Consider the following 13861-nt stretch of genomic DNA (forward strand, 5'->3'; position numbering starts at 1 on the left):
AGTAAAGTTAGATTTGGTGTTACAATTTGTGGCCCAGATTTGGAAGTCTATGAACTACCCATCCCAGGGCTCTCAGTAATCCCATCATCCATTTCATTAACACTCTTTGTACTCTGCTAAACACTTGATACAGATGTAATTTTAATGAATCTTCATGGCCTTATGAAGTAAGTATTCTATCAATAATTTTCCAGATGGGGGACTGAGGTTCAGTGAGACTGAGTCTTTTTCCTAAGAGCATACAGAAGCTAAATACTAGCACTGAAATTTGAAACTAGGCCTATTTGATTACTACATTCCTGTACTTAACCATTATGCAACATACTTTACCAGGAAGTACAAAGAAAAGCCTTTTCAGTTCAGGTAACACGTATGACAGAGCTCCTAGGAGATTCTGTGCTCCTTGTTCATCTGTCATCTACTGTGCCTGGTAAGATAGCTGGTAATAGTGGTACCTAAATGAACATATTGAATAATGTGAAAATATATCAGTCAGAAGCAAAACATTTTTGAGTAGATCATTCAGAATGATGTTTTAGAAATGAATATTAAATACTCTTGTTTTAATTTTCCTTTATATTTCTACCTCTGTGATGTTTTGCCTCTGTTATGATTGTTATGTTTTAACCTCTCTGACCAGTCACCATTTCCTTTTATTGGTTATGTGATAAATCATTTGAAAACCTCCATTGTGCCCCCCTCAAATCAGGACCCTAGAATGTTTTCCTCTTTTGCCTTAGCAGGTGATATGGATAAGAAATTCTTCATTTTTTGGCTAAAAAACAAAACAAAATCCCTAATTATCATTCTGTAAGGATTAAAGTTTACAGAGCAATCTAAGTCTGTCTAAAAACAAGTTATTCTAGCCATCTGTAATTCAATTTACCAAAAGTATTTATGTATTTCTAGTGTAAGCTTACAATCTTACTTGTGAAAGAAATGAAAGATAATTTCAGGAAACAATTGTATATCCACCCTAACCTAGCAGCAAACTTTTAAGAAATGGAATAGTCAACTGGTTTAAGTGAAACAACATCCCTCCCCATCTAATTGGATTTTAATTTCATGCATCTATTGCCTGATTTCTAAAACCTATACAATAGGTTTTACTGTTACTTAACAAAGCCTACTACTTTAATGATCTACCATCTGCCAAATGTTATTTTTTTTAAAAGGTGAGACTAGAAGATGGTGAAGATTCCATACAAAATATATAATCTTTTAGGTGGCCCACTTTCATTGCCTTCTATCAAACTCAAGGACTTATTCCTTGGTAATAAGGATTGTTGCTGTTTAGTCCCTAAATCATGACTTTTGTGACCCCATGGACTGTAGCCCTCCCGGCTCCTCTGTCCATGGGATTTCCCAGGCAAGAATACTGGAGTGGGTTGCCATTTCCTTCTCCAGGGGATCTTCCTGAACCAGGGATTGAGGCAGTGTCTCTTGCATTGGCAGGAGGATTCTTTACTACTGAGCCACCAGGAAAGCTCCAACATATGGGTTGAGTCTAGACCAAGTGAAATTTAGCTACTTATAAATTTATATGCTGGCAAGAGGCTAAAGTGCAAGGATTTAGAATGTTTGTGTCTCTAAATATTGGTAAATATAAACTAAATGACAATAGCAGCTTATAAATTCATGCTAATTTTAAACTAGTTTAATAACACATATGCATATACTTAGTTGACTTAGCATTAAGAAGTTAAATTCATTTAAGTTGCTCCCTTACTATATTTAGGAGAACCAAATCACTAAGGTTTTTGTCACTAATCCATTATTAGTGACAAAATTGTTCATCTTTTCTATCAAATTCCACCACAGATTACTAGTGGGCAGGACGCCATTTATAATTTTTTTTAATCATCTTACTTGCTGGCAAGAAAAAGACTGTATGAAGATTATAAATCAGTACTTGCCTGTAAATTAAATGTATCAATGTACTAATCACCACTGTAATAAGTAAAAAATCACAGGAAACTCTAGGACTGAAGGATGACAAAAATGTAAAAAAACATGACTTCATGAGTCAGGAATAGTAGTAATTTTATGTGGGAGCATTTGAATAACTTTGTACTTACCTATTTGAGAAAAGAATGGGTAGACATCTCATGAATCCCAGTTAAGCTTTATTTAGAAAGTTACTATGTTATTTTTATTCTACTTAAACCAATTCCTTATAGCAGAATCAGCAGAGCTCATTTTTAGATGACAGAAATATAAACATCTCGATTATGAAAGTCATTGTTTCTTTCAAATGCTTATGTGTTCCTTGATGTGGAAAAAATAAAAAATTTCTTTTATTACAACATTAGGGCAAATCATTGCTGCAAAAAATAAAATTCTACCCAGAATCATTGGGGCAGGTTAGGAGTGCTATGAATATAGGAATTTGAAGGAACACTCCTTTTTGTGTGTGGGTGTACTTCATTTGCAGAGTGTAAAACAATATTTGAAGAGAACAATGTTAGTCTGATGGCTGAAGGCACTCATAAAAAGAACATGAACTTGTTAGATGTATGTTTAATTCAGAGATTTGCTATTAACAAGTACATTGTAAAATTATTTTATTTGAAGGAAAGTACTTTTTAACTGCTCCCTTCCTCCCTACTTTACCTGACTATCCTCCTCTTTGTTTCATATTTATGAGTCCTACCCATTCTTTGTTAGCCCTTGTAAGAAAAAGTTGCCCCAATAGCTGAAAAATTATATTGGTGAAAAGAATACCTTATATTTAAAGGGTATAGTGAATTACATTTGGGAAGAAGTTAAATCTAAGTTTTAGGATCTGTGCTTTTGTTCTCATTTTTTGTTCAATTAACAGTGTGCTGGCCTGGTGCCAAAAGTCATGAAATTCTGACCTAAGATTTATGTTGTATCTTGTAGAGCAGTCAACTTGCAATATTATTTTTCTTGAGTTTTGTCTTTTTCTGTGTGGCAGTGGTCAAATAGGGCCTTCTAAACCTCTGGAGAAGTGAGATCTGAATTTGGAGAGGACATGGGGAAGAATCAATCATCAACAGATAATCTTTAAGTCCAGACCCAGGAATATCAGATCTGAAGTGACACCATCTTTTCTGTCTTCTGACAAACCTCATCAACCCCAAAAGTTCCTGTTGCAAGGATCCAAGAAAACTCAGTAAAGATCTCTTTGGAATCACTTTGTTGTGACAAAATTGATTCAGTGACTCTCCTATTATTTGTAAAAAATCTGCTAAAGAAAACAACAACATCAGTGATTAAAGCTACACTGAAATGAAACTTTATATGCTAATTATCTTCAAGAGCCCCTCCTAAAATAAAAGGGCTTGTTAGGCTACTAGAAATACATTATAAAGTAAGATAATCACCTATCTGTGTAAACACATATAATTCTAAACTTAAAATACATTACAGTTTATATATCATGAAATGTAGTTAGTTTCAAAAATTATATCCCAAATCTGTAGTTCAGGTTATAAATAAAAAGATGTGGGTACAAAGAAGACGTTACGTGTAAGACCAATATTTTAACAAGATAATCTAGTTATTGCTTAGTGTAATGTGACATTTGCCTTTCTTTTTTTCACTGTATATACCAGTCACAAATCTTGATTATTAATATTAATGAGGCTCCCTTTTAAGTCTGTTGCTTTAAGAAAAAACAGAAGTGGTATTACTTCCATGGTGGTATATATTCACAGATCACAGACAACCAAGAAGAATGTGTCAAGTCACATTTCCTTCTCAATTTAGCAATGTAACCTAATAGGCAGAATAAGCTTCTGTTAAACATTTATTCTTGTTATTAATACATAATACCATGCTTCTCAGTTTTCAAATTTCAAGACAAAATTCAACTAAGTATTGAATGAAACAACTGTTAACATGTTTAAAAAAGCTTTCATGGGAAAATGAAATGTTTGATGATATTTTAACCTGAAGATACATATACATACATTTCTCAACCATATTAATCTTACAGCCATATTATTTGCATATTGTGAATATATTTGTAGTTTTGGTTAACTGCATAGTCAACTCAATATTATCATCATAATCATTGTTTCATCTGCAATATCAAGATGTATATATTCAGAAATGGTTATTTTGTTTTTATGCCAATGCTTTCAAATGTTTTAATAGGGAGTTGCATAAAGAGATCTAACTTAAGAGCATATTTAAGAGCAGATGCAGAATTTAAGTCATTTAACATCTCTAGATATAAAGCAGGATAATAACATGAATATTCTAATAATTAGACTAAAAATCAGAAAAAGGTAATTAAAATGTGATACTGGGTACAGGGGTGAGAAGAGAGATGAGAAATCCACTAAAGACTTCAAATTCATAAGAATTCATCTGCTTTAAGAGAAATAAACAAACTTAGAGAAGTGTTACAGTCTAAAAACCAAAAACTATAGCCAGTTTCTTCTAGAAATATGAACAAGTATATAGAATTGCAGACTTCTAACAAGTAAACAGAAAACAGTAAAGATAAAAGAACACTATCAATAATTCAAGGTGCCAGATCAATATAGTAGAAACTCAACAATTTTTGATTACTGGTGGAATTAGATTTACAGGAGAAATATGACTTAAATTTTGACTGTACTAAACTACAAATGTAATAAATTATAATAATTATAAATAAGTGCATTCTATAATGTGACTACTTTCTGTATATTAGTATAAAATGGAGTATTGGGTTACATAGAGAATTTTTGTTACATTTTTTAATCCACGCTTTAATAAAATTTCCTCCTCTATGTTCAGAATTTAAAATGTCTTTATATTACTTTTTTTATACTGTACTTTTCTAACCTTGTTCTTTTTAAAAAATTATTTGGCTGAAAAGTTATCTGTTCCTTTCATTCTATAATACCAGAATAATAAAGTATCTGATATAGCTAATTATAGTATTCCTGAGCACCTTAAGAAGTACACAAAGAATTAACTAAAATTCTTATTTCCAAATCCTGGTTTCTTTCAATACAGAATGACTAGAAAAGTACTATCTCATGGCAAGCAGATGGTAACAAATTAGGTTTCCTCATAATATAAAAATAGGTAATTATTTATAAAAATTAACTGACACAGTATTTAGTTCTTTTAGAGCGTTAATCTATTTCTCAAAATAACAATTTATTCAGAGAAATAGCTACCTTATCAATGTAGTTCATTTTGTTAAATTTCCGTTTAAGAAGTTTAAAAAATTGTTTTTCTTTTTTCAAGTGATCAGCAATGCTATACATTCGCCTGTAATGCAGGAGACCTGGGTTCCATCCCTGGGTTGGGAAGATCCCCTGGAGAAGGGAAAGGCTAGCCACTCTAGTATTCTGGCCTAGAGAAATTTATGGACTGTATAGTCCATGGGGTCACAAAGAGCCGGCACAACTAAGCGACTTTTACTTCTTTTAAATTATTTCATTGACTTCTACAAGAGTCTTGTCTTCGAGGTTAGCACTCTACAAAACCGAAGAAGGTACAATTTGTCTGCTATTACACAGATTCACTTTTCTAGAAAAGTCTCTCTTCCAGGTTTGGGAGCCTTAGCCTTCCATACAAGGCAAAGTAGTGTCGTATTCCAATTATTGTGTACCTACAATTCAAATAGAACTTTTAAAGATTGAGTTTTTCAAGATTCAAAGAAACAGATGGTGAAATTTTAATAACAGGTGATTGGAGAAATGTTTTGGGACCGGGTACATCCAAAGAATTATAAAATGGCAGTATTCATAGAGATCTTAAATATAATAAGAAGTTGAACTCCAGTTTGCTGATAGGTTCTCAAATTATAGGCTGCTACTGACTCCACTCCTCTCTTCAGGGCAACATTACCTTTTCAGTCCACAACCTTTATGAAGGTTGTGCCTAGGTAGGGAATGAGAGGGTTTCAGAATATCCATAAATTTCTTTACTAGTAATTCTGGAAAAAATGTATTCTTGCTCAGGTAATCTCCTTAGGGTAGGCCTTACTACCACAAGCACACAGTTTTAGACCTCATCTTATTCATCTTTGTATCTCTAGGTACAAGTATTTTCAGATGTGAATTTGTTTCAATTTTTGGTCTCTGCAGTATTATTTAGTACAGAAATGTAAGAGGCAAGCAAAGAATCTTCCACTTATATAGGGAAAAAGTGAAGTTATTATTTCCAGTTTTTAATGTCTCAGGTCACTTTTAATAAACACTGAACAAGTGAATTACTACTGTGTTCCAGGTACTCTTCTGGATTTAGGGAGTTCATTAGAGAAAATTTGACATATAGGTTTTGTTTTATCCAGACTGTGTAAAATCTCAGTCTTTGGATTTTAAAAATATTTTGAAACACCCTAGTATTTATAATCTGCCAAACAGATCTCACCTGTTGAAAATCAGTAGTAATTTCTACGTAAATAGTAGGATTAGTGAATTGTATTTCAGTTGAATGCTGATAGCCAAGCTTTAAAAATCATCTGTAAAAAAGAAAATTTAGAAAAATTACTGATAATCCTACCCTCTAGAGATAACCAATTTTGATGCAATTCTCATATATATGATTATCCTACACAGAGGATAAGATGATACAAAACTGTTGTATCTAATTTTTCCACTTAATTATACCAAGAACATTTTCCTGTGTCATTAAAAATCCTATAAACAATTTTTAATTCATGCTACCTGCTACCTGCTAAGTCACTTCAGTTGTGTCTGACTCTGTGTGACCCCATAGACAGCCAGCCCACCAGGCTGTCCTGCCCCTGGGATTCTCCAGGCAAGAATACTGGAGTGGGTTGCCATTTCCTTCTCCAATGTATGAAAGTGAAAAAGCGAAAGTGAAGTCGCTCAGCCTTATCCAACTCTTAGCAACCCCATGGACTGCAGCCTACCAGGCTCCTCCATCCATGGGATTTTCCAGACAAGAGTACTGGAGTGGGGTGCCATTGCCTTCTCCGTTTAATTCATGACTATAGGTCAAATAATTATTTCTTATTGTCAGATATTTAAGCCATTTCCCCTTTATCACTGTTATCATAAATAATATACCTACATGCTCCATTATTTCCTTAAGATAAATCCCACAGAGTAATGCTAAATGAAGGGTATGGTCATATTTAAGGTAAAGAAAAAATATTGTCACATAGTCCTCCAGAAAGACTGTACTAATTTACATTCCCACCTGTAGGTAGGGCTTTACCTGTTTTGCCACACCATTACTTAGGTTGATGAATATCATTTCAAGTTTGCTAAGTTTGATCATTTTTAATGTGCCACAAGTTTAAGGAATTATGAGCCACAATCATAAAATAGAAAAAAAAATTTTAATACAAATGAGGAAAAATATTTAAAAATCCAAGAAAGGTCAGTATATGATAATGCTCCAGAACTGCAAAAATTTATTTCATATGAAATAAAAATGCAAACACTGTGTCTTTTTGGGACAAGCTCAGGATGCCATTTAAAGTATGAAACTTATGAAACATCAATTTACTGAGTAAAAAGTTAGAGCAGAAAAAAAACATACAGCTAATGAAAATACAGACAAAATTGCTACTGTGGTTTCAGAAAGTTGTATTAACGATGAATGTGGTAGTTAGATGGCAAGATGTAATAACTGTGCAGAGAGATAGTACATAGTTACTATACAAAAGAACCTCTCCCTTCTGAAGCTCTAATTTTGGTTTTTGTGTATAAGAATTGGCATGTCTGCTTTTTCACAATCTTGCTTTGTTTGAGGTGTGTGAGGACTGAATACAACAGATCTGAAGAGTCAGTGTTTCTCATAGTTCTCTTCTGCTTTCAGTTGTAGTTGGGCCCTATCTCTAAATCACATATCATTAGTTCCATAAAGACTGTGTATTGCTCTCCAACTGCACGAAAGGCAAGAATTTCTAAGAATAAAATCAAGAAATCCGTACTTACCATTTAAGGCAACTTCGATATAAATTTTTGGTTTGATCCTTATATTCCTAATTTTTAAAAAAGTTTGCCTAGTTCAAATTTTTTCCTTAACTTCTTTAATGGAAAAAGAGATGGGAATTGTGAAATGACATTAACAAATTAATAGCAAATGTACTTTTAAAAATTGGAAATTACATACACAACTAGATAAAAGAAACTTAAATATCCATTGGTTAACTTTATAGGATTCTGTCAACGTTATTTTTTAAATTATAGATAACTTTTGTTTCTCTCAAAAGCTTTTCTCCAGCACTGTCTCAAAGAACTTGAATATGAACCATACATTAACTTCCTTCAAGAGATGTTTCTCTCCACGGCCCCATAGCCTCAGGGAAAAGATCATGGCATATCCTGTCCACCTGAAAAGACTATTTCTTGTTTGTATCCCTCCTCATGTACTGACACCAACCTTCAACTTGTAGTTGCCCCCAGCACACACTACTCTCATCTTTGCCCATGCTACAACCCATGCAAAGAATGACAAAGGTCAGAGGCTGGCATGTCACCTCTTACAGGAAGCCCTCGGGAGCATTAGTTTCCCGACTGGATGTGCTCCCTCCTTTGTGTCCCCCATAGCACTTCTCTTGAGCTATTTTTACCTCTATTGAGCTGTCAACCTCATAAAGACACACTATTGCACTCGTCGTCTTACTCTCACATCCTGGGACTTGTTAAAGCTGAATGAATGTCTCCAGCTTCCCCACATAAGGTGAAGTGTTACTGTTGTTTTGTTACTGTCTTCCTTCCGGAGCCCATTTATAGGAGCCTGCTTCTATCACCTATCCCATATTCCTCTTAAACACGACAGAATGAATTGCGCTCCTTTCTATCTACCTACTCTGAGAGTTCTCACTAAGCTGAGTTTACGACCGCCTGGGTTAAAAGAATCCTGAGAGGCGTTGAGACCGGGTTATTTTATGATACTTCAACGTGTGTGGTTTGACTACAGGCTTCCCGGAGAACTCAAAGCAGCGGATAAAGCACTTGAAACGGAAAATAACAAAAGCAGTGGCGAGAGAACACGGAGATGAAACTAGGAAGCTTAAAGGGGTAAGTAAAACAAGCAGGGAAAACGGAAAGTGAGGTCAAGAAAGGGGACGAGTTGCAACCACGCCCATGCCTCCCTCCCACTCTGTAGGCCGCCGCGCGCAGGGAAAAATGGTCAGCCTCTTCCGTAGCTCTCCCGGTCTCCTGCTGCCCCCGCCGCCAGATAAGATATCCAGAGCTCACACCAAGACGCTGCGAAGCACGGAAAATTAAATTACAGGAGGCCGACTGCCCGTCCTAGAAACTTCATCTTCCTCAGTCCTCCACCCAGCTCCTCCTCCCTGGGCCATAGCCGCCCTCACGCCCAGGCCCCGCCAAGCCAACGCCCACAAGCGGGCAGAAGAAAAAAGCCAGCTCTGGCCCTAGTTCTTTGCTGCCACCAGCTCAGAACCAATTGCCCCGCCCCAGCGAGCTAGGTTGGCCGAGACACTAGTAATTGACCGACATTTCAGGATTTAAGAACTGAGCGAACCGACTAGGTGGCTCCCTCTTCCAGGTTCTGCTTCCGCGACTCCTCCCAGCGCCACGCCCCAATCCTTTCCTCCCGCCCTGCTTGGGAATTCGCGCTACTCATTGGCCTCTTGCCCTGCCAATCCAACGGACGTCGACGAATCCTGCCTCAGGGAAGGTGAAAATTGAGAAAAAGCGCGTACACCTGGCCTGAGGCGCGAGCCTAACGCCCCCAAGCTGCAGGCCGCTCCTGGGCCGCGGAGACTGCGGACCGCCTCGGGGACGTGGGAGGGGTCTCATTTGCATAACGGCCGCCCCTCGCGTCCTAGCGCGCCCCGGAGTCCCGCCCCTTATCCATCTAGAAGTCTGTTGGGCCTCAGGCCGGTCACTCCGATCCCGGCAAGCCTGTGGCGGGCGGTCCCGAGAGCGGATTGGCTCCGAGAGTTTCCAAAAGGCGGCGGGGAGGCGACTATAAGAGTGGGGAGCCGAGCGAGGGGAGTGAGAGACGCTTGTTGCGTTCGCGGAGTCTGGTGCTAGGTGACCGTTAGTTGAGGCCGCAGATTTTCTGCCCCAGGTGTTCTCGTCTAACGCTGCTTGCCTGTCTTTCAGTCAGGATGTCTGCCCGCGGCCCGGCTATTGGCATCGACCTGGGCACCACCTACTCGTGCGTGGGGGTCTTCCAACATGGCAAAGTGGAGATCATCGCCAACGACCAGGGCAACCGTACCACCCCCAGCTACGTGGCCTTCACCGACACCGAGCGCCTCATCGGCGATGCAGCCAAGAACCAGGTGGCCATGAACCCCACCAACACCATCTTCGACGCCAAGAGGCTGATTGGTCGGAAGTTCGAGGACGCCACAGTGCAGTCAGACATGAAACACTGGCCGTTCCGGGTGGTGAGCGAGGGAGGAAAGCCCAAAGTGCAGGTGGAGTACAAAGGAGAGATCAAGACCTTCTTCCCCGAGGAGATCTCCTCCATGGTCCTCACTAAAATGAAGGAGATCGCCGAAGCCTACCTGGGGGGCAAGGTGCAGAGCGCGGTCATCACCGTCCCGGCCTATTTCAATGACTCGCAGCGCCAGGCCACCAAGGACGCGGGCACCATTACGGGCCTCAACGTGCTGCGCATCATCAACGAGCCCACGGCGGCGGCCATTGCCTACGGTCTGGACAAGAAGGGCTGCGCGGGAGGCGAGAAGAACGTGCTCATTTTCGACCTGGGCGGCGGCACCTTCGACGTGTCCATCCTGACCATCGAGGACGGCATCTTCGAGGTGAAGTCCACGGCTGGTGACACTCATCTGGGCGGGGAGGACTTCGATAACCGCATGGTGAGCCACCTGGCGGAGGAGTTCAAACGCAAGCACAAGAAGGACATTGCACCCAACAAGCGCGCGGTGCGGCGACTCCGCACCGCCTGCGAGCGCGCCAAGCGCACCCTGAGCTCGTCCACGCAGGCCAGCATCGAGATCGACTCGCTCTACGAGGGCGTGGATTTCTACACTTCCATCACCCGCGCTCGCTTCGAGGAGCTCAACGCCGACCTTTTCCGCGGTACCCTGGAGCCGGTGGAGAAGGCTCTGCGCGATGCCAAGCTGGACAAGGGCCAGATCCAGGAGATCGTGCTGGTGGGCGGCTCCACTCGCATCCCCAAGATCCAGAAGCTGCTGCAGGATTTCTTCAATGGCAAGGAGCTCAACAAGAGCATCAACCCCGACGAGGCGGTGGCCTACGGAGCCGCGGTGCAGGCGGCCATTCTCATTGGGGACAAGTCAGAGAATGTACAGGACCTGCTGCTACTCGACGTGACCCCGTTGTCCCTGGGCATCGAGACGGCTGGCGGCGTCATGACTCCGCTCATCAAAAGGAACACCACGATCCCCACCAAGCAGACGCAGACCTTCACCACATACTCAGACAACCAGAGCAGCGTGCTGGTGCAGGTGTACGAGGGCGAACGGGCCATGACCAAGGACAATAACCTGTTGGGCAAGTTCGACCTGACCGGGATCCCCCCAGCGCCCCGCGGGGTCCCCCAGATCGAGGTCACCTTCGACATCGACGCCAATGGCATCCTCAACGTCACCGCCGCCGACAAGAGCACCGGTAAAGAAAACAAAATCACCATTACCAACGACAAGGGTCGTCTGAGCAAGGATGACATTGACCGGATGGTGCAGGAGGCAGAGCGGTACAAGTCGGAAGATGAGGCCAATCGCGACCGAGTAGCCGCCAAAAACGCTGTGGAGTCCTATACCTATAACATCAAGCAGACGGTGGAAGACGAGAAACTGAGGGGCAAAATTAGCGATCAGGACAAAAACAAGATTCTCGACAAGTGTCAGGAGGTGATCAACTGGCTCGACCGGAACCAGATGGCGGAAAAAGATGAGTATGAACACAAGCAGAAAGAGCTCGAAAGAGTGTGCAACCCCATCATCAGCAAACTATACCAAGGCGGCCCTGGCGGCGGCGGCGGTTCAGGAGCATCCGGGGGACCGACCATCGAGGAAGTGGACTAAACCTGCACTCAAGACAGCGTAAAAACCTCTTTTCCTTTCTATTTTCTTTTTCCTTTTGTTTCTGTTTCTTCTTTGAAATGTCCTTGTGCCAAATACGAGATCTATTATTGGAAGTGTTTAACCGGTGTATGCATATGAAAGGAAAGGTGCAACAACTTAGTTGAATGATAAAAGATTAGTTCTAAAGTTTGATTTTTTAGAAACATTATTTGAGGTATCTCTTTAATGCATTTTGCTTGTTTGCTGACTTGAACGTTTTTTGGTTAGCTTAGTTTGTGCATGGAGATTTGAGAGGGGAAACCTGAAGTTTTCACACAGTTTCTGTAGAAGTTTGGTAACAATAAACTACATAGAAGCTTGAATTGCTTATTTGTATGTACTACTTGAAGAGAAAGGTGAACATTGCAGTAATGTTAAGGAAAGCATACTTTTTGCAAACACATAAATACAGATTTAAAAGTAAAAAGCTGAAATTGATCTAAAAATTACTGTCTTGGAGTTTTTAATTTTGGTTGGTTTTTTTTTTTTTTTTACTGTTTTACCCATGTATGTCTTTAAGGTATAAGTATAGGGTGAAATTTGTCTAACTCAATCTTATCTAATTCTCAGATGAGTTTCCTGCTTTCAATTACCAGCAACTTAAGGGGAGAAGATCTGGGTAAACGTTACCCTCCTTTTAATACAGAAACCAGAGTTGGCATAAATGTTCAAGTGAAAATCCACCTGAATATTCCAGCAAAATACAAGCTGTATTCCAGGGTTAAGTACAAAAAGATCCTTTCTGTAAACAAAAGGAGTTGTCTTCTGAAAATAACCTAACATAATATGAAACAAGTTTGCTTTCTGCTGCATACAGGTGTCTGAAACAAGATCCAACAAAGGTTAAAGCCACTTAATATTGAGTCCAAATTCAGTCAAACTTTTGTTAACTTTTTCTAGTAAAACAGTTCAAATTCTGGGCATATGGCACATTCAAAAATAATATGTTTTCAGCACTTAAATTACTTGGATGGTAAAGGAAGATAATAGTTTTTTGTTGTTCTGATTTGACGATCATAGTGCTTTTTCAATACCTGCCTTAAATCACTAGAATGTATTTCTTTTTTTAAAAGATAAACTGCAATATAGTCCTGTATTTTGTCAATATGCAACTTGTTCATTTCCCAATATTTCCAATTTGAGATTATTACAGATAGAAATATAACCCTTTGAAATGCACTGTCCTGGGCTTAAGTTTTAAAAATCCACATCCTTGGAAGAAGGGGGTTCATGTTTATATTTTAGTGGACTGACTCATCTGCTTTGTACTGATTTATTCTCTTTAAGGAGAATTTGGAAGAAATTCAGTAAAGCTGATTGGAAAATGCATAGTTAATCTCATGTTTTCACCATACAGACAATTTAATATCTCCTTCCAAGTGATGTAGATTTACTTCATGTTGTTCATGACAGTGACATATAGAAGCTAATTTTAAACTTAGTAGTGGACTCTTCCATATCAAGCAGAGAGAGGAATTTTTGAAATATAAAAACTAGAGAACAAAATAGCCTAAAAATATTGAGCTTTGGTCACAGTCCTCTCACGTAAGAGCTGACTCTTTGTACATAGAATTTTTTTCTTTTAACAAGTCGCATTTGGGTGGGTGGGGGGAGATAAAAAGGCAGTTGTAAAATTGCTTCAAAATAAACATTTTTGAAAAAGAGTTGTTCCTTACACTCTGAAAGGTGAACATAACTTGAGTTTTTCAGTGCTGTTGCCAGAGTGGAAAGTTTTCAGCAAAGAAGCATTAAGGATATTTCATTGACTGCAGATAGCATTGCGTAAATATTTGACAAGTTACCTTGGTAATTAGTAGCCTTAGAGTGACATTTCACCTGAGTTTTTACCAAGATAACATTCATTCTGTTAACCTTTTGTTC

At 39.4% G+C, this 13861-nt stretch overlaps 2 protein-coding genes and 1 long non-coding RNA gene across 4 annotated transcripts in view; 2 read left to right on the forward strand and 1 right to left on the reverse strand.

The window, feature by feature from the left end:
• ZBTB1 (zinc finger and BTB domain containing 1) overlaps positions 1-3157 on the forward strand; it is a 23802-nt gene extending 20645 nt beyond the window's left edge. For both annotated transcript variants that reach the window (XR_009496038.1, XM_059890437.1), the window contains exon 3: positions 2939-3157. Coding sequence is in view for 1 of the 2 variants with exons in the window: in XM_059890437.1 (XP_059746420.1) it covers positions 2939-2975 (37 nt within the window). In the remaining variant the exon portion in view is untranslated. The remainder of the gene's footprint in view (positions 1-2938) is intronic.
• Positions 129-9863, reverse strand: LOC132346396 (uncharacterized). Its single transcript, XR_009496230.1, has 2 exons — positions 6343-9863; positions 129-5578 (listed from the first exon to the last, which is right to left on the reverse strand). It is a non-coding gene; the product is annotated as an uncharacterized lncRNA (long non-coding RNA).
• Positions 9864-9918: 55 nt separating this feature from the next.
• On the forward strand, positions 9919-12426 carry HSPA2 (heat shock protein family A (Hsp70) member 2). Its single transcript, NM_174344.2, has one exon. The coding sequence runs from the start codon at positions 10031-10033 to the stop codon at positions 11939-11941; it is 1911 nt and encodes a 636-aa protein (NP_776769.2). The 5' UTR covers positions 9919-10030; the 3' UTR covers positions 11942-12426.
• The last annotated feature ends 1435 nt before the right edge of the window (positions 12427-13861 follow it).

Source organism: Bos taurus, chromosome 10, assembly GCF_002263795.3.
Source record: "Bos taurus isolate L1 Dominette 01449 registration number 42190680 breed Hereford chromosome 10, ARS-UCD2.0, whole genome shotgun sequence".
Classification (NCBI taxonomy): domain Eukaryota; kingdom Metazoa; phylum Chordata; class Mammalia; order Artiodactyla; family Bovidae; genus Bos; species Bos taurus.

Bases quoted from the DNA above. Each gene is read 5' to 3' on its own strand.
- HSPA2 (NM_174344.2), top strand. From the start codon at position 10,031: ATGTCTGCCCGCGGCCCGGCTATTGGCATCGACCTGGGCACCACCTAC.